The following is an 18973-nucleotide window of genomic DNA, read 5'->3' as shown; positions in this document are numbered from 1 at the left end:
TATTGTATCAACATGCAAAAATTCAACAAAAAAATCAACAAGTACAACCTGACTAATACTATTGGAGACAGACCACTATTTTGGGAGCACTAAACTATGTCGCCTCACTGTCAAGGAGGCAAATCTATCAATCACTCGTTCAGGATCTATTTTCTCCAGAACATCACTCTCAACAGACATCACTGGTAGGTGATGGAGTCTCTTTTGCTCCATGGTCCTTCTGAGCCAGGTATGGAGACGTCTTAAAGCACTGAAGGACCTTTCGCAACTGCAGCTGCTGACTGGTATGGTTATTGCAGCCTGAACGTTTGCCTTGAGAGAGGGGAACATGTCTGCATCTAGCAGGTTATATACTGCAAGCATGTTCCCTACATCACCACCACCCTCTGTTCTGCGCCTCTGGCTATCACCACCTCTTCTGACTTAAGGTCCATGCGATAGTGAAGTGCCAGTGCTGTCCAATCTGGCTCAGAAAGGAATTTTTTAGATGTTGAGACAGCACGCCATAATTCCTTCCAGCAATTCTTCATTCACATCAGAAAACCTTTTAACAATTTCTTAAATCATTCTATCTAAACAAGGAAAGAATATATATATATATTTTTTTATAACCTTGAGGAATGACTAACCTCACTACCTGCCCCACTGCTTCCATCCGTTTTGCCTTCCGCTTCTGGAAAGAGGATGGCTCTGGTACTGATATGTCATTGGCCTCATAGGGCCACAGCCTGAGCATGCAGATCAGCAGTATCATCGCTGCATTTCTCCTTAAGAGAATCAGTCACTGCATTTTTGTAGGCCACTGCTTGGGCAAGATCAATGGTCTCCTTCTGCAGGTATCTATGCAAACCTGCTGTAACTGAGAGGAGGGACTGGAAAACAAACAGCAAATAGATTGAAGAGAGTTTACAGAGTTTTGCCTTCAATCCCACAGCAAGGGGTGTGTTAATAGTGGAGAGGCACTTGATGATGGCAGGGAAGTTGGCAAGTACTGCGTTCATGGAACGCAGATGACATGCCCAGCGTGTGGTGGATAACTGGTCAAGTTCAGTTTGCTGCAACCCTAGATTTTTTTGAGTTCCTTCAAAAATGTGATGGTTCACAAGAGAAGAATTGAAAAAAGCATGTCAAAAAAACTCTTTGGCCTCAGAAACTGGTCTACACGTGTGACATAAGACAAGATTTAATTCATGTGCACAACAATGCACATACAAGGGTTCAGGGTGCTTCTTTCGAAAATGGGCTTGTATGCCCCCCAGTGCCCCACCCATGACAGCTGCTCCCTCATAAGTCTGTGCCACACATCTCAAGTCATCAATATTATTCACTAATAATTGATTCTCAATTGCAGTGCATATTGATGCAGCATCAAAATATATTAAGTCTGTAAGGGATAGGAGCCTTTCCCTTAGAGCACCATCTGCAACATATCTCGCACAGAGTGACAGCTGTTCTGTTTTTCCGTCCCTGCCCTCATCGGCCATGATGGCATCAGGGCTCCAGACTAACTTTTTCCTTGGGTGCAGGGGGGGGGGGAGCGGGGTTGGACCGTGCCTGCCTTGCGCTGGGGGGGGGGGGGGGGCAACCCGGGCAGCTGCACCGGTTGCACCGTCGATATTTACGCCATTGATTAATAATATCTTTACCATTAAATAAATGCCTTAAAGGTCCCATGACATGCTATTTTATGCATTCTTTAATATAGGTATTAGTGGGCAACTAACACAGTATTCAAAGACGTTCCCTAAATTCAGCCGTGGTGCAGAGTTACAGCCACTCCGAGCCAGTCGCACATTGAGCTTCCCCCAAATGCGCTGTTTCGGTGGGCGTGTCAAGGAGGAGGGTGGGGGTGTGGCCCTGAGCAGCTTGCAGCCACCATGCGCTCTGTTTACAGTGGATGTATCGCAATGGCGAGCCGCACACAGCCTTTAGCCGTGTTCTGTAAATATTCTAGAACACACGGGAGTCCTGGAGCTCTATATCTAAATATTATCATATAGCCTACACAGATATCTATATCATATAATATATATTATCACGGCCAAAAGCTGTGTGAGCCGATATTATGAATCTCAAACGACCGCGTTGGGTTCTCCGACGTTCCTGGTTCTTCAACGTCCACATCAATGTGAATACACACACTGTAACGCAAGTGTTTCTTGTCGGTTCTTTGACGTGTCTTGTATTTCCACAACGAGACTGTCGTGGGGGTTATCTGAGCCATGGTTGAGAAGGAATTGGGGGAAAGGAACTTTGATTTGACTCGCTGAAGTACATGAACTGCGACATGCCGCCGGTTGCCGCGAGGCACCATCGCCCGGCAGCCGGCAGCCGGCAGCAGGCAGCGCGCGGTTCAGTCGACTTCAGGTTGATGTGAAAGTGGAAGAACCAGAGACGTCGCAGAACCCAACAAAGTCGTTTGTGATTCATAATATCGTCTGGAGGCGCACACAATATGTTATATGATATAGATATCTATGTATATGATATTATTTAGATATAGAGCTCCAGGACTGTAACGCAAGTGTTGTACACTTCCTTGTTATTTGGATAACCGTTCTGCTGTTGGTGTGATGGCGCATAACACGTCGGACTCTCGTATCTGCTATTTCTACAACGAGACTCGTATTGGGGGTTATCTCAGCCAAGGTTGAGAATGAATTGGGGGGAAGGAACTTTGGCTTTGACTCCCTCAAGAACATGAACCACGACATGGAGGAGAAAGGGATTGTTGGCGGCGAATGTCTCCCGCTTGAGCCCCGCTGAGGGACCACCGCCGGAGGCGGAGGTGCATAAGCGCTGCCCGGCAAAGATCCATTTCTCCTCCTTGTCGTGGTTCATGTTCTTGAGGGAGTCAAAGCCAAAGTTCCTTCCCCCCAATTCATTCTCAACCTTGGCTGAGATAACCCCCAATACGAGTCTCGTTGTAGAAATACCAGATACGAGAGCGCCATCACACCAACAGCAGAACGGTTATCCAAATAACAAGGAAGTGTACAACACTTGCGTTACAGTCCTGGAGCTCTATATCTAAATAATATCATATAATACATAGATATCTATATCATATAACATATTGTGTGCGCCTCCAGACGATATTATGAATCACAAACGACTTTGTCGGGTTCTGCGACGTCTCTGGTTCTTCCACTTTCACATCAACCTGAAGTCGACTGAACCGCGCGCTGCCTGCGGCCGGCTGCCCGCTGCCGGGCGATGGTGCCTCGCGGCAACCGGCGGCATGTCGCAGTTCATGTACTTCAGCGAGTCAAACCAAAGTTCCTTTCCCCCAATTCCTTCTCAACCATGGCTCAGATAACCCCCACGACAGTCTCGTTGTGGAAATACAAGACACGTCAAAGAACCGACAAGAAACACTTGCGTTACAGTGTGTGTATTCACACACACACATGTGGCGCTCGCATGGTCGAGTCTCATTGGCGGGCCAACGTCTCTGGGCGGGCCAGGCAGAGTAAGGGGAGGAGCTGAGATTCCTCATGACGTCATGAGCACAGATTTCCAAATCAGCGCGCTTGAGCCTCCGTTTTTTCAAAGGCGAGCAGAACAGCTAGTGCTCGTTTTACACCAAACGTAAGTTTTAGCCACTGGGGGACCATAGGCAGGCTAGGGGAACTCATATTTATGTTAGAAAACCTCATAAATTGAGATTTTCATGTCATGGGACCTTTAAATAAATGCCGAATCTGTATCTCTCATAAAGAATATCGTCAGACAATGCCAAGGGATCGGTTCTGTCCTGAAAAAAAGAAATACTTCAAAATGGAATGGGAACACTTTATTTGACAGATAACACTCAAGAAAAAATGTGAACCTGAGGTAGGTTTAAAAAGGAATCCTTTCTAGAGCAAGTTTTCTGTTCTTGGCTACTATAGAAACATGCTGGACTCTGCAGCCAGAGCGCTCCCTTTGTATATTTGAGATGATCATTCTAGGAAATGAAAAGCAAAAGCTGATAATTTTCATTTGATCCTAGACTCATTTAAAGCTACTTATGAATTTCCTTTTGTGTGTCTGACAAGTCTCTTCTATGCAGGCCTATGTTGTTTTTTCGTCAACTAAAATGTTAATCGACATTTCAGTAATTGGATTTTATTAAATAAAAGCTCACTCCAATTGTGTGAGTCTGTGTTTGGGTACAGTCTTACTGCAGCAAAGAAGGAGTTATTATGACTCAGACTTGAGAGCCAATGAACTAGTGAGATGTCTTGAAAAGGATCCCCTTAGGCTAGGGGGTTACCTTGGCAGCCTAGAAAAGTGCTCGGACCCTCGCCCAGCATTCTAGCGACCAGCACAATGCAGGCCAATGTTCAAACACACCCTCAAGGTATAGGATTTTTTTTATAGAGATCATGACAAATATCCATATTAATTTGCATGGCTTGTGTACAGGATCGTTATTGTAGTATGTTTTGACACCCAGCCGAAAAGTGCTGGGTTCCTTTAGCAAGATAGCAAAAAATGTTCATCTGCTAATTGACACACTGCTAATTGCCCTGACATTTAAACCTCAAATCCAACTATGTGTTTTATACGTCATACTAATCGGATGTGTCCGTACCTGGTCTCTCACGTGACGTCCTGCTCTCTAATCTCTGACCGCTCCTTGAGCCAGGTGAGGTCATTAACACTTTAAGCCTCTCAGGAAGGGAGAGTTCAGAGCTCCGCGGACCAAAGAAGAATAGAAGAAGAAGAAGAAGAAGAAGAAGAAGAAGAAGAAGAAGAAGAAGAAGAAGGGAGAGAGTGAGACCTCCGTGGATCAGAGAAGAACAGAAAAAGAGGAGGACACCGTTTCCCCTTTCTCTCTTTTTCAGGAGTTGTGAACCAGGTGAGCAAGGCCATGTTAAACTGTTGCTCCTCTAGGCTAACATTTGTGAGCTGGATAGGGCGATCTGACAATAAAGGGATAAAGTTGTTAGTGCTAGAAGTAGGCCTATGTTGGTTAATTTGTCAATTAAAATGTAAATCGACATTTCAGTAATTCAATTTGATAAACTAAAAGGTACTGGGAAACGTAATCAGAAGTTTAATGAGTGGAACACCTGACCCCATCCTGTGTACTGACACCCAGTCCAGTCAGCTCTGAAGTGCTGTCTCTGTATAACTCTGTGACCTATGAAATATTTCTCTCTGCTCCCCCCCTGTAGCATGCCCAAGGCAGCAGAGAGGACTCCTTCGACCACCTCCTCCCACTCAATCACCTCCAATGTCTCCACGTCCTCAGCAGAGTGGTAGGATTAGTTTTGCCCACCCCTTATCTTTGTTATGATTGACGCTGTCAATCCCAACCGATACTAGAGCCTGAAAATGACAGTACCAGGGTTATGGGTTCAAGTCCCATGCCAAGAATGAACTCAGTGATTGCATTGTAAGACTCTTCGGATTCCAACAAATCAAAGTACAGCTCGTCGGGAGCAGTCTGTGTGAGGTGTCTTGCTCACCTCGACACTCTGCTAGGAGGAGCCAGGGATCTAATTAGCAACCAGTCAACCCGCTCTACCTCCTGAGCTACTGTCGCCCACAATATCCTTGAATAGCACTAGCCCTTAACCTAACCACTCATCAATGAAATGCATACATGTATCATGTGTCTGAATACGCAGTGAATGTAGAACCGGATCACTATTTATAATCAAGGTGACTTTGACTATGCTTTTGTCATTAGCAGCAGTTTCCAGTTGTTATTTAAAAGTTCAGTCTCATTTGATTTCTTGATTTTTGTCTCTGATCCTGTAGTCCGGAGAGCGGCTCCCAGTCGGGCTCGTCTTCCGAGCCCCCCAAGAAGTCCAAGAAGAAGACCAAGAAGAAGACCACGGAGGCCATGACCGTGGTGTACACGTCGGTGCTCAACAGCGTGTTCGGGGCGGTACGTAAATCGCACACCAGGAACACCCAGGTCTATAAACGAGGTGTTTGACTCAGTTTTGGTTATGTGTTGGTAGGATATTGGACATGAAAGTACTGTTTTTTCAACTGGTTTTATTATCTCAGTTATGTATCCTATTGTGTTCTATTACATTATATCAAAGCACCTCTTGACTTTATAAACACAACACTACTCATACAAAACATATACTTAGAAACAAAGAAAAGGCAATCGAACTCATGCAGCATACCTCTGACCTTTTGAGGTTGTTTGTGTGTGTGCCTGTGTGTGTGTGTGTGTGTGTGTGTGTGTGTGTGTGTGTGTGTGTGTGTGTGTGTGTGTGTGTGCCTGCGTGTGTGTGTGTGTGTGTGTGTGTGTGTGTGTGTGTGTGTGTGTGTGTGTGTATGTGTGTGTGTGTGTGTGTGTGTGTGTGTGTGTGTGTGTGTGTGTGTGTGTGTGTGTGTGTGTGTGTGTGTGTGTGTGTGTGTGTGTGTGTGTGTGTTAATCCACTCCCAGGTTAAGAGCTCTTAAGCCTACCGTGGATTTCTGTTTATCTGCCTCATTAGTTTGCTTGAATGCATTTCAAGTGCGTCGTCTAACAATTCACAAATGGGATTCTGCATTACGTCAAGGATATGAACAGTGGAAGGTTTAAGTGATTACAAGGACACGTTCAGAATGTCCTCATAAGTCCCTCCTATCCTACACACATTCGGTGAGTGGTTTCACCTTTAAAGAATATCAATTTAGTCATTTTTTCTGAATTCTTGAAATTGGAATAGTTGCTCCTCTCCTACCTCACGATAGGTTATACAGTTCGGTAATGCACAGTCTCGGTTCTGGGACAGGGTTCTCCACTCGTTCACGTTCACAGCAGGCCTCCACACACGTCAGCGTCGGTCATTGGTCCCAGATGTCATTAGGATGGATCAGCGTCCGGCCAGAAGGTGGCGCCGATCCCGGACGAGCCCCCAAGAATCTGTAACGGGTCCCAGGTGGGATCGCCGTGGACAGATTATAGATAACTGAAACAAAGAGAAAAGAATGCTGACACGGGAGACGTGACTTGTCTTTTCAGATCCTCATTAGTTATATTTATTCATTTAACTTCTCAATTTACTGAAGGTTACTGTTTATCTTCACATTGTCCATACATTTTAAACTCAGCATCATATTACTGCATATGTTGTCTAATTAGACATATTTTCCATGTTCTTTAAACAAACCAAAATACACAAAAAATACTCTTAATTCAAAACACACCTTTTCTCACAGTGTTGTTCTTTCATCTCTCTTGTCTCTGATACAATAAACAGTTTGTACAAAGTGCATCTTTAATACTCTTAAAACCCATTAGGTTTTACTGGACTAGTATTTTTAACAGTACCTACCTTGTAAACTATATCAAACATTTTCTTATTACTGAACTTCAAATAACTTTTCTTAACCCGTTTTTATCAGTACCTTTAAAGTACTTTACAACAATCAATAAACGTTTTAACATTTTACAAAACGTCAAGAAGTGAGCCACGTGTGGTGTTATTACAATAAAACAAAAAGGTAGAGACGAGCGTGGTCGGTACTAGCTTAAAGCTACTAGCTTAACGGCAAAACTTCCAACGGCGCCGCCATTACAAATCTCTCGGCGAGCGTCGGACCTTACTAGCTACACATCATGTACTCATTTTCACACTCATACTTTACTAAAACATTTCACTACACATTATCCAATCACTAACATCAACTTGTTTTACATTTTAAACACATAACCCACCTGAAACAAAGAGAAAAGAATGCTGACACGGCCGTGACTTGTCTTTTCAGATCCTCATTAGTTATGAGGATCTCACGGGGATTCAGGCAAACCACAATATTACTGTGCCTCCTACTGGCAGGATAGTGCACTTGCATTGTGAAAATGTAAAACTATAAAAGATATTGCTCATACAAAATAAGATAAATTTAGTAGGAAATAAAGTGTCTTAATAATATAAAATGGTGTAGTATATAAAAACTTAATATACACAAATGTGGGCACACATTAGTGGGCATCACATAATGGTTAAAAAAGTATTGCTCCGTTTTTCTGAATTAACGAGATACCTCAAAATCCCAAGAGAAGCCCTCATTCCCTTAAAGAGCCAGTGAGCCCACTGTTTCTGGTGTAATTCAAACACTATTTGGTTTAAGAAAGAGAAACCCGCCTGTGTTATCCCCATGATAACGACCCATGGCAACTTTATGATACTTTTTTCGTACCGTCGTTGTGAAACTAGCATTTTAATAAGCAATGATCCAATGAAATCTACGGTTGCGCTGAGCATTCACCAAATAAAAAAAAGTTTCACACCTTATCTAGCCGTTAGCGCACCAGGATCTCGTAATTACGACATCAATATCTCGTAATTACGAGAAAAGATCAGGATCTCGTAATTATGAGAAAATATCTCGTAATTACGGCATCAGGATCACGTAATTACGACATCTGGATCCCCCTCATTCATCAATAACGTGGCTGGCTGGCTGTAGGCTGGCAACGATGACGCTATCCGACGCTATCATATTTTATTTCTTTGTCGGATTGAGGCATTGTGAAACAGTAAGTGTTATCCAAATGGTTTAATACATTTTGTTTGTGTGATCATTTGATTTTTGAATGCAGGAGAGAGAATTGGCTCAGGCAGAGTTGGATGGTGAGTAACAACAAAGGGACACCTCATGCTTTACTGAACATAGATTCAAATTTTCTCTGGTCCGTCCATTCTTTTGTTGTTTGCCTCAGTAACAATTGATTCTGCCACCCCCTTAGAGTTGGCAGATGCCTTTAAAGAGTTTGACTACGACCAAGATGGCTACCTCAACTACAAGGACGTGGCGGAGTGCATGAGGACCATGGGCTACATGCCCACCGAGATGGAGCTGCTGGAGATCGTCCAGCAGATCAAGATGAGGAGTGAGTAGAAGGAAGACAAACGTTAGTAAGGGAAGCTTCAATAATGAGGACCCTGGATTCAAAAGTAAAGTCCTTGCTGACTATAATAAATGTTTATACAGTCATTGGAGTATCAATGTTCTTGTATGTTTTGGTGTGCATTCAATTCATGTTGTAGTTTTATTTACTTTATTTTCATCTCCCCTCCCTTCCCCTCCCTTCCCCTTCCTCCCCTCACCTGTCCTCACCCCTCCTTACCCTTCTCCTCATCTCCTCCCCTCATCTCCTCCCCCTCCCCACCCCTCCAACCTGTGTTTCTCAGTGGGGGGGCTGATGGACTTTGAGGACTTCACCGAGCTGATGGGTCCCAGGATGATGGGGGAGACTGCGGACATGCTGGGCCTGAAGGAGCTGCAGTCCGCCTTCGTTCAGGTGGGCCCACACAGCGCCTCTCCCCACAGTGCCTCTCCCCACAGCGCCTCTCCCCACAGTGCCTCTCCCCACAGCGCCTCTCCCCACAGCGCCTCTCCACACAGTGCCTCTCCCCACAGCGCATCTCCCCACAGCGCCTCTCCCCACAGCGCCTCTCCCCACAGTGCCTCTCCACACAGTGCCTCTCCCCACAGCGCCTCTCCCCACAGCGCCTCTCCCCACAGCGCCTCTCCCCACAGTGCCTCTCCCCACAGTGTCTCTCCACACAGCGCCTCTCCCCACAGCGCCTCGCCACTCACCTCACCGTCCTCCGAGTGTCTCTGAAAGGTTGTCCTTCCCCTGTTTGATACGGTTAATAGTTGGCATGGTTAATATTGGACTTCATTGTTGAAAGTTCATGTATCAGAGACAGAGTTTAACTGAACAAATAGAATCATATCTATGTCAACCAATATGGAGTCGGCCGTTCAGATAACTGATGTTGATCTGAGGTGTTCATGTTTTTGTTCAAACTATTAACTGTCGTGGAGAACAGAAACTCTCGTTCACTGTTATCCCCATGTCTCCTTACCTCTTCATCTCTCTCTCTCTCCGTCATTCTCTCTCCCTGTCTCTGTCTCACTTTCTCTCTCTCTCAGTTCGACCTGGACGGGGACGGGAAGATCAACCAGGAGGAGATGAAGGAGGCGGTGAAGACGCTGCTGGGGGAGAAGCTGAAGAAAGGAGAGCTGGAGGAGATCCTGAAGGAGCTGGATATCAACGCCGACGGAGACATCGACTTCGAGGGTGAGAGGAGACTTCACATGATACTCAGGCTCTGAGTATCAGAGTATAATGGACTATATATAATGGACTATATATTTCTCTTGGGGCTTACTGAAAACAGAGGGGTCTGACTCGCGCGTCGGCGACATGGGATGATTCTGACTGTCTTTCATCCCTCTGCAGAGTTTGTGATGATGCTGTCAATCCGCTAGCCGGCAGGAGATGTTTTGGAGTAAGGACATCGGTGGTTCACTTCCTCCTCTTTATGATGCGGCTCACGTTCACGCAGAGTGAATGGACGGGTGCAACACTGTTGAAATAGTAATGCTACGAGCGGTGTGTGGTTGCTATGGTGTCCATTTGTGATAACCTACAATTGACCTATGAATAACTTTGCATGTTTTTCCCTTGTGTCCGTGGTTGTCATGGAGACGTATCAAAGAATAAGTGAACACATAACAATTGAGTTTAACGTTCCAGATAATGTACATCACAGATGCACTTTGTCACTAATATAACTATAGAGTATATTTGTGATCAGTTGAGAAGAATGCTATCTTAACTTAAAGCATAGACTGCGTCATCCTATGGTATATTCCAGGAACCATATAAGGAAGCTGTACTTTGTCACTGAGAAAAATAGTGCCTACATTTGTGAGAATATGAACCCCTTACTGTAATACCCATTACAAAAAATGTATGCTTTGCTATTTTAATAATTTGAATTTTTGAAAATTTGAAACTTTGTAAACAATGTACTTTACTTTTGTTGTGCACTAATAAAAGGTGATAAAAAAAAAGAATCCCGTGACCACAACCAGCTTATCGTGTTAACCCAAAAATGTCTCTCACAAGGCCTTCAGAGAGATCGGAGGCCCACAGTCAGGAGATTCTCATGTGTTATGGGCACTGGCCTTTAGACCCAGGTTAAACTTAATGAGCTGTTTCTCTCTGTGGTTTAGTCTTACAGCCTGTACCACTCATGGTTAACAAATGGAAACCATTAAATAATGGGCTTTTATTCAGAGAATAAATGAACACAGCAATTCAAACTCATGTCACTATAATCTCATAATTTACTAACCATAATGCAGCTTAAAGCAGCTTTGTCGAGGACTGTCGTTTTAAAGAATGACAAACATTTGCAGTTATCAAGCCGGGGGGGAAATAACACAATTATACTCATTTATTCACGCATGCTTTCGTGTGACAACACGTTTGCAAAAGGTTTAACGTGTTAAGAGTTGTAGGAACAAACCGAATCGTCAAACGTATTCATATATTATTAATTTCTAATAGTAAAACTATCTGTAAAACAATATATTTACTATTAAGTTATATGTGCCAATTCTGCTTTCAAAATTGTTCCATAGAGCATTCCTAAGCATAATTTGTGAGTCTTGAGACTCCAGCTTATACAGTAACGAAGTAATTCACATCATTTGGAGAGACAGTTAAGTAATTTGAGAGAAATACAAAGTGGATGCCGAATTGGCCTTAGTGTTGAAAGAGAAAAGGAGGTAAATATAGTGGCAATATAGATACAAAGTGTGGAAATGGGCTTCAACACACATTCACAGCAAATAGTTTTTTTTCAACCCTAACACAGCATATTCTTTTCATTTTCTTTTACAAAACAAGGAGATTTTCTTTGCACATCCTGGTCACTTAAAAACAACTAATATTGATTTTGCAATTTACCTTCTTGAATTGACTGTGTATCCAATTGTTCATCATGCATTTGCTTAACAAACTACAATGTATATTAAAGGGTAAAACATAAACTAAATGTTATCTCATCTTCTAATCTACACCAAAGCAAAACTACGGACATAAGCTTCAATCCGTAAAACTCCACAACTGACATTGTGTCCAACGGCCATTTAAAAACTGGATATTTGACCCTCAACTCGTCAGTAACGTCCATCCAACACATTCAAACACGCGGAATATCTTCTTTCTAGTTAGATAAATGAATGCGTTCATATTCAACCAGGTAAACAAAGCGGGCAGAACAGGACTGGTTTGCATAAGTGGAGAAAGGCTGAAAGTGGTTTACATTCATGTCTCCATCTTCCTGGCCGGTGAGATGTCTGTAAACGGAATCACTCAATATCTCAGAGGCACCTCTTTGTCGCTTTATTCTTTAGCCCAGAATACCCTTCTCGCTATGTCCTGCATTTGGTCCGGCGTTGTCTGGAGTCCACAGTGGTCCCAGCAGTGGGGAACCCCTCTCTCCCACAGGCTCAAAGGGTGGCTGATTCCTAGTCAACCCCCACCAGCATGACAGCCAACACATTACATGGATGCACCAACCTAAGTCAGCTTTTGGAATAGAAGCCTCATCTAGCAGAGGGGTATGTGTGTGTGTGTGTGTGTGTGTGTGTGTGTGTGTGTGTGTGTGTGTGTGTGTGTGTGTGTGTGTGTGTGTGTGTGTGTGTGTGTGTGTGTGTGTGTGTGTGTGTGTGTGTGTGTGTGTGTGTGTGTGTGTGTGTATGTGTGTGTGTGTGTGCACCTAAAGTGGTCTCGCTGTGTGGTCCACGTCAAGTGGATAAATGTGCAAAGCAAAGCATGTGTATCGTATCAACAATCACAAGATAAGCGGCGCACAGCCCAGAACACAACTAGAAAGCAGGGAGGACCTCATCACCTTCAGCCATAGCTCCCTTCCACTTAACACAACCATACCCCACCCATAAAAACCTCTGCTTCCTTTCGTCCATGTTCAGCGGTGCACAAGAAGCAGCTCAGACTTCCATCTCTTCTTTTAAGGATCAAAACAAGCAGCACACAAACGAGTGGGGGACACGGGGCCCGGCGGTGGCTCTCCGGCCGCGCCCGCGGCCTCCTCACGGCGCGCTGGCCAGGTCCTCGGCCACCTCTGTCATAATGTCATGCACCCAGACGTCGCTCTCCTCCCGCGACGTGTCCACCAGGTACACGCTGAGCCTCCGGTCCCAGGCGCACGCTGCCTCCGTCACTGACTCCAGCTGGGCCACCAGGGGCCGCTTCTCCACGTGGTTCCTGAACACGATGGAGGCCTCCTCCGACCACTGCCGGGGCCGCACCCCTGGGGGTGGGGGGAAGAGGGAGAGGGAGAGGGAGGGAGGGAGGGAGGGGGAGAGAGAGAGAGAGGGAGGGAGGGAGAGAGAGAGAGAGAGAGAGAGAGAGAGAGAGAGAGAGAGAGAGAGAGAGAGAGAGAGAGAGAGAGAGAGAGAGAGAGAGAGAGAGAGAGAGAGAGAGAGAGAGAGAGAGAGAGAGAGAGAGAGAGAGAGAGAGAGAGGGAGAGGGAGAGGGAGAGAGAGAGAGAGAGATTAAGACTGACGCCATACACTCCTCCATATGGTATGACACAGAACAACTCCTTATCTTCAAAAAACATCTGGAACTTCCCCTGGTTCCTGAACTGACTAGAGCACTCGGTTTGACCAAGTGTTAAACATGGGTCGCTCAAAAGGTCACTAGAATAATCAGGACGCAGGTTAAGTCCCTCAACTACACCACTCCCCTCCCCCCTACTCACCCGCGAGCTGGGCGGTGACCCCCTGGAAGGGGAGGCGTCTGAACTCCGGGGTGAGGGTCCGCAAAAGGGCGCGGCCCACCAGTTCATGGCGGCCATAGTCCAGCTCGTACACGGACACTAGGCCGTTGGTCAGCACGCTCTTCACCAGCACCCGGTGCCAGCTGGGGGGGGACAGCATGGGGGGTTAACAGGGACAGCATGGGGGGTTAACAGGGACCGCATGGGGGGTTAACAGGGACAGCATGGGGGGTTAACAGGGACAGCATGGGGGGTTAACAGGGACAGCATGGGGGGTTAACAGGGACAGCATGGGGGGTTAACAGGGACAGCATGGGGGGTTAACAGGGACCGCATGGGGGGTTAACAGGGACAGCATGGGGGGTTAACAGGGACAGCATGGGGGGTTAACAGGGACCGCATGGGGGGGATGGGGACAGCATGGGGGGTTAACAGGGACAGCATGGGGGGTTAACAGGGACCGCATGGGGGGGATGGGGACAGCATGGGGGGTTAACAGGGACAGCATGGGGGGTTAACAGGGACCGCATGGGGGGTTAACAGGGACCGCATGGGGGGTTAACAGGGACCGCATGGGGGGTTAACAGGGACAGCATGGGGGGTTAACAGGGACAGCATGGGGGGTTAACAGGGACAGCATGGGGGGTTAACAGGGACAGCATGGGGGGTTAACAGGGACAGCATGGGGGGTTAACAGGGACAGCATGGGGGGTTAACAGGGACCGCATGGGGGGGACAGGGACAGCATGGGGGGTTAACAGGGACAGCATGGGGGGTTAACAGGGACAGCATGGGGGGTTAACAGGGACAGCATGGGGGGTTAACAGGGACAGCATGGGGGGACAGGGACAGCATGGGGGGTTAACAGGGACCGCATGGGGGGTTAACAGGGACAGCATGGGGGGTTAACAGGGACAGCATGGGGGGTTAACAGGGACAGCATGGGGGGTTAACAGGGACAGCATGGGGGGACAGGGACACGGAACAACATGAAACAGAGTAGAAAGAACACAGACCAAGACTTTTATTAGCGAACAGCGGTATTTTATTTTATTGGCTGTATTTGTCCGATTGTTTTGTCTCATGTCTTTTTATATTATTTGTGTCTTTACCATTGCTGTAAACCAAATTTGCCTTACAGGACAAATAAAGTACTGAACTGAACACAGACTCACTTGTTCTCCACCTTGGCGGCATAGATGTGGTGCTTCTCCACCTGCATGGGGGGGTCCTCCGTCTGGTTGTAGTGCAGGATCATCTCCCCCATCAGGGCCACCAGCTTGTACAGCTCCCCCCAGGGCTGCAGCACAAAGTGGCCCGGGTGGCAGGCCACCGACACGTAGGCGTCCATGTTGCTGCCTGGGGGAGAGGAGGAGCAGTTAGGGCTCATTGAGGCGTCCATGTTGCTGCCTGAGGAGAGGAGGAGCAGTTAGGGCTCATTGAGGCGTCCATGTTGCTGCCTGGGGGAGAGGAGGAGCAGTTAGGGCTCATTGAGGCGTCCCTGTTGCTGCCTGGAGGAGAGGAGGAGCAGCTCTGAGGGATATGACATAGGTTCTAGGTTTGTAAGAGGTGGGATAAGTGCGGCCGCTGTCACTGTAGTTTGTTTTGGTTTGACCACAGACAGCGTGGAGGCAGAACGGGCAGAACTCATCGCGATCATCATAAATGGTACAGCAACGATGCATCATATATTCTGTTGCATTCACAACACCCAAAGCATTGATCGATGAATGGATGATTGGAGCATGAGTTAGAGACAAATAGAAGAAACAACAAAGAAGAAAGGCGTCTTGAATTTTTTTGTTGATTTCTGGTTTTAACTGAGAAAAAACAGTGAGTGGAAGGACGGGACCCTATAATGTTCAGCTAACTGTTGTCAGTGATAATAATAAAAAATAAAGATTTCCTCCAACGTGTACAGCAGTGAAATCATGCATTGTAATTTTTTTTATGATGTGTACTTTTAGGGTTATGATAAGACATAACTATTAGCGTTCAGAACAAATGACTCTGAAAAGCAGTGGGAACAAATGGCAACAGGCTGATTATCATTTAGTGGGCCACTCAATGACATGCAAATGCGGACCGAAGCGTCATTAACACGCGGCTGGCACAGGACATGGCAACTACTATTGGCTCAATTTGAATTGGGGATATCAATATCGCAAGACATTGCAGGATGCTCAAGGAGGTGCGTAATATAAAAAAAAAAAAAAAAGTGTTGTCTATAGACACAACGTCTCAGCTGGGAGAGTGTGTCGAAGGCGGGGGCGTTATGTTGATCCTGTGCTGCCGTTGTCATGAAACGTCTGTGTCAGCGTGCGTGTGTGCAAGTGTGTGTGTGTGTGCTGCAGGCTGCTTGGCACATGCTCAGTGACAAAGTGTGCCGGAGTAACTTGTCCGACAGGCCTGCTATTACATAGTAGTAAGATGTTGATGATGTGTTCTTCATCAAGCTTTCAAACGTATTTGATGTCCCCTTTGTAAATTAAGTATGTTAATATGATATGATATTTCATTTTTTGTAAAAATTAACCAAATAAACGTGTTAATGATGAAAGTCCACATCATTTACGAAGACCTAATGAATGTATTTAAGTAGATCTGAGGTAAATGTTAAGGGGATGTGATCAGCATGCATTGTTTCATAAGCATCGGCTTATGAACTCATTTCAAACCCCCTTAACCTGAACTGGCACCTCAAGTATGTCCTTACCCACTGGGGGGAGCTCCAACAGTGGGGGCAGCTGGAGAGGAGTCGGAGAGCCAGTACCAAGGGGGCTCATCCCCCCTCCTCCTCCTCCGCCTCCTCCGTCCCCTCCTCTTCCTCTGGAGCCCAGCCCAGATAAAGTCCTCCTCAGCGGGGGCTGGGCGGGGGGCCCGGAGCTCCCGTTGGTGGCCTCCACGCTGCCCTTGGTGGTCGAGGATGCCGGGGGGGAAGGTGCCTTCACGTTGCTGTGAAATCAAGTTCTGTATTTCATTTATTTGTTGGCACTTTTATTTCATAATTCCACATTCATTTAGTTCAGGAGACTTATTTCATACTACCATTTCTTACTTTCCATCCGTTATATTCAAATGAGTTGTGCTTATCTCACAGGTTCAGAGCAAAGAAAAGCACCACAACAGCACTGAAAATACTGCAGCAATGAATGTACTATGGCCCGATCGCTGCCTCTAAAAAATAAAGCTTTTAATGAATTGGTGAATGATTAAAACATCATAACGGCAGTGGGCTTCTTACCTACCAACCGTAAACCATTTAAAGATCCCATATTATGCTTTTTTAGGGTTGATAATTGCATTTGGGTTAGAATAAAACTTGCAACTTGAAACTTGAAGTCGAACGCTTTGCGCATGTGTCGGCAAATTCACCCCCCCCGAGAAGTTGTAAACATTGCGGGTAGCCAGGAGGCTTGACTTCTGCACTACAGCACCGCCAACTGCAGTCTGACGTCACACTATTACGGGAGTAAATGCGTAAACAAGCTGTTTCACATACTTATTTAGGGGCGTTCTCGGCGGGCGTGAACACTCCCCCTGGCTCAGACATGTTGACTTGATGTAAAACATACATGCATACATCTAAAGCAAAGTAAAAAGTTGAAAAAACATGATATCACCCCTTTAGTGACCTGTGGCTGGTGAGGTAGGCGTCCGGCTGCTGCCTAAACAGCTGCGACTGCAGCATCTGGCGGTTCAGGCTGTGCTCGTTATCAGTGGAGCTCTTGTCGGTGAAGAGGTGCACGTGAACGCAGCGCTTGGCGCCATCCACCTTGGCCACCTGGAAAGGTAGGGAGGGAGGGAGGGAGGGAGGGAGGAAGGGTCAGGAAGGAAGGAAGGAAGGAAGGAGAAGTGGAAAATAATTAAAGAAAAACGGAAATACAGAAAGGACGAAAGAAAGAAACTTACTGTTACAAATTTGAATAATAACTAGTTAACAACATGATTGTTAACATGAGAGAGTTAATCAGTTAATCAGAGATATGTTTTTTAATCCTCAACATGAAATCCATGTGAACATCTTCAACCCCTGAGGACATGGAGAGTCCTCAACCAGGTCCCCATGAATGGTGAAGTCCGGCCCCACCCACCTTGATGGAGCAGCTCGGGGAGCTGAGAGCCCTCTCTCGGAGCCACTGGACGGCCTCAGGGCTCCAGGCCCCCAGACCCAGGTCCAGCTCCGCCAGACGGCAACGTACGGCCTGAACACACACCGTGGGAGAACATGAGGGTCTGGGACTGTTCGGTGGCATTTTGCTGCCAAGAACCGCCAGCTAAAATAACTTTACGCACGCACACAGCTTATGCATCAGTACACAACAGTTTGATGACGATGATGATGGACATTTACAGCGCTTTTCTAACTAGTGGCCACTCAAAGCACTTTCCAATACTGCCTAACATTCCCACATTCATTCCCACAATCCCACATTCAGACACCAACGGCGGAGCCAACCACGTGTGGCGACAGCCAGCTCGGCAGGAGTAGTGAGGGTTAGGGTGTGGTGCTCAGGAACACTTCCGATCCCAAGCTGGGAGGAGCTTGGGATCGAAATAGCAACCTTCCGGTTACCAGCCAAACCGCTCTACCTCCTGAGACACATGCCGCCCACTTAATGCCAGCACACAGCTTCAGTACAGTTCATCAGTACACAACAATTAATTTGTTGGGGGACCCTGTCGCACCAAGTGGGAGGAGCCAGCCATGGTCATTGAATCCCTGAATGTGATTGGTTACTCACATTCAGGGATTCAATGAATGAATGAATGAATGAATGACACTCACTCACTCACTCACTCACTCACTCACTCTCTCACTCTCTCACTCTCTCACTCTCTCACTCTCTCACTCACTCACTCACTCACACACACACCTGTGGTGGGATGGTGGTGAGGTCTCGGAGGAACTGCGGCGGGATCTCTCGGAGCTCGAAGACCTCCACGGACGCCTGCACCCCCAGGTCCACGAAGAGCAGGTCCAGCACACGGCTGCCGTGCAGGTTGGTGATCTGCAGCCGGGGAGGAGAGGCTTACCAGAGGAGACGTGGACCACATGCTGATCACAACTAAGGGGCGGTGGGACACGTATATCGAGACGGCGATACATCGTCGCCCTTCTTCATGCGATCAGGAATCGATACGCTGGCGCCAAATATCGATGTTGTATTTTTATAAAAAAAATTGGGGAACATTTTATTTTGCTTTTTCATGCTTTATACCTGAAGAGATAGACATAAAATAAGGCGCTCTAAACAGATTTCCCTGCTCCTCGAGGTGGCGCTCAAGACAAGAATGAAGAAAACTATAAGACGAGTAAATGAAATACTCAGTTTGGACCATGAATAAAGACCGAAATCCAGCACTTTGCCTTTTCACAGCCATTTTGTATTTATCGTTAGTCATATATCGTGGTGTA

General features: G+C 46.4%; 2 protein-coding genes across 2 annotated transcripts in view; one reads left to right on the top strand and one right to left on the bottom strand.

The window, feature by feature from the left end:
* Nucleotides 1-4646: 4646 nt before the first annotated feature.
* Nucleotides 4647-11362, top strand: si:cabz01076231.1 (calcium-binding protein 2). Its single transcript, XM_060035684.1, has 8 exons — nt 4647-4846; nt 5166-5249; nt 5755-5884; nt 8547-8577; nt 8694-8837; nt 9139-9248; nt 9887-10034; nt 10197-11362. Exons 2-8 carry the CDS (start codon nt 5167-5169, stop codon nt 10223-10225), a joined length of 675 nt encoding a protein of 224 aa, XP_059891667.1. The 5' UTR covers nt 4647-4846; nt 5166; the 3' UTR covers nt 10226-11362.
* The window catches only part of tdrd7b (tudor domain containing 7 b), a 24883-nt gene continuing 16921 nt past the window's right edge, over nt 11012-18973 (bottom strand). Inside the window, exons 14-20 of the mRNA XM_060035862.1 lie at nt 18432-18566; nt 17649-17759; nt 17178-17338; nt 16271-16509; nt 14730-14913; nt 13537-13697; nt 11012-13083 (exon numbers count right to left, since the gene is read on the bottom strand). Coding sequence (XP_059891845.1) covers nt 12863-13083; nt 13537-13697; nt 14730-14913; nt 16271-16509; nt 17178-17338; nt 17649-17759; nt 18432-18566 — 1212 coding nt within the window. The 3' untranslated portion in view covers nt 11012-12862. The remainder of the gene's footprint in view (nt 13084-13536; nt 13698-14729; nt 14914-16270; nt 16510-17177; nt 17339-17648; nt 17760-18431; nt 18567-18973) is intronic.

This window comes from Gadus macrocephalus, chromosome 17 (genome assembly GCF_031168955.1).
Source record: "Gadus macrocephalus chromosome 17, ASM3116895v1".
NCBI classification, from domain to species: Eukaryota; Metazoa; Chordata; class Actinopteri; order Gadiformes; family Gadidae; genus Gadus; species Gadus macrocephalus.
Note: the sequence above shows the minus strand (reverse complement) of the source record. Positions and strands in the feature narration are given on the sequence as shown.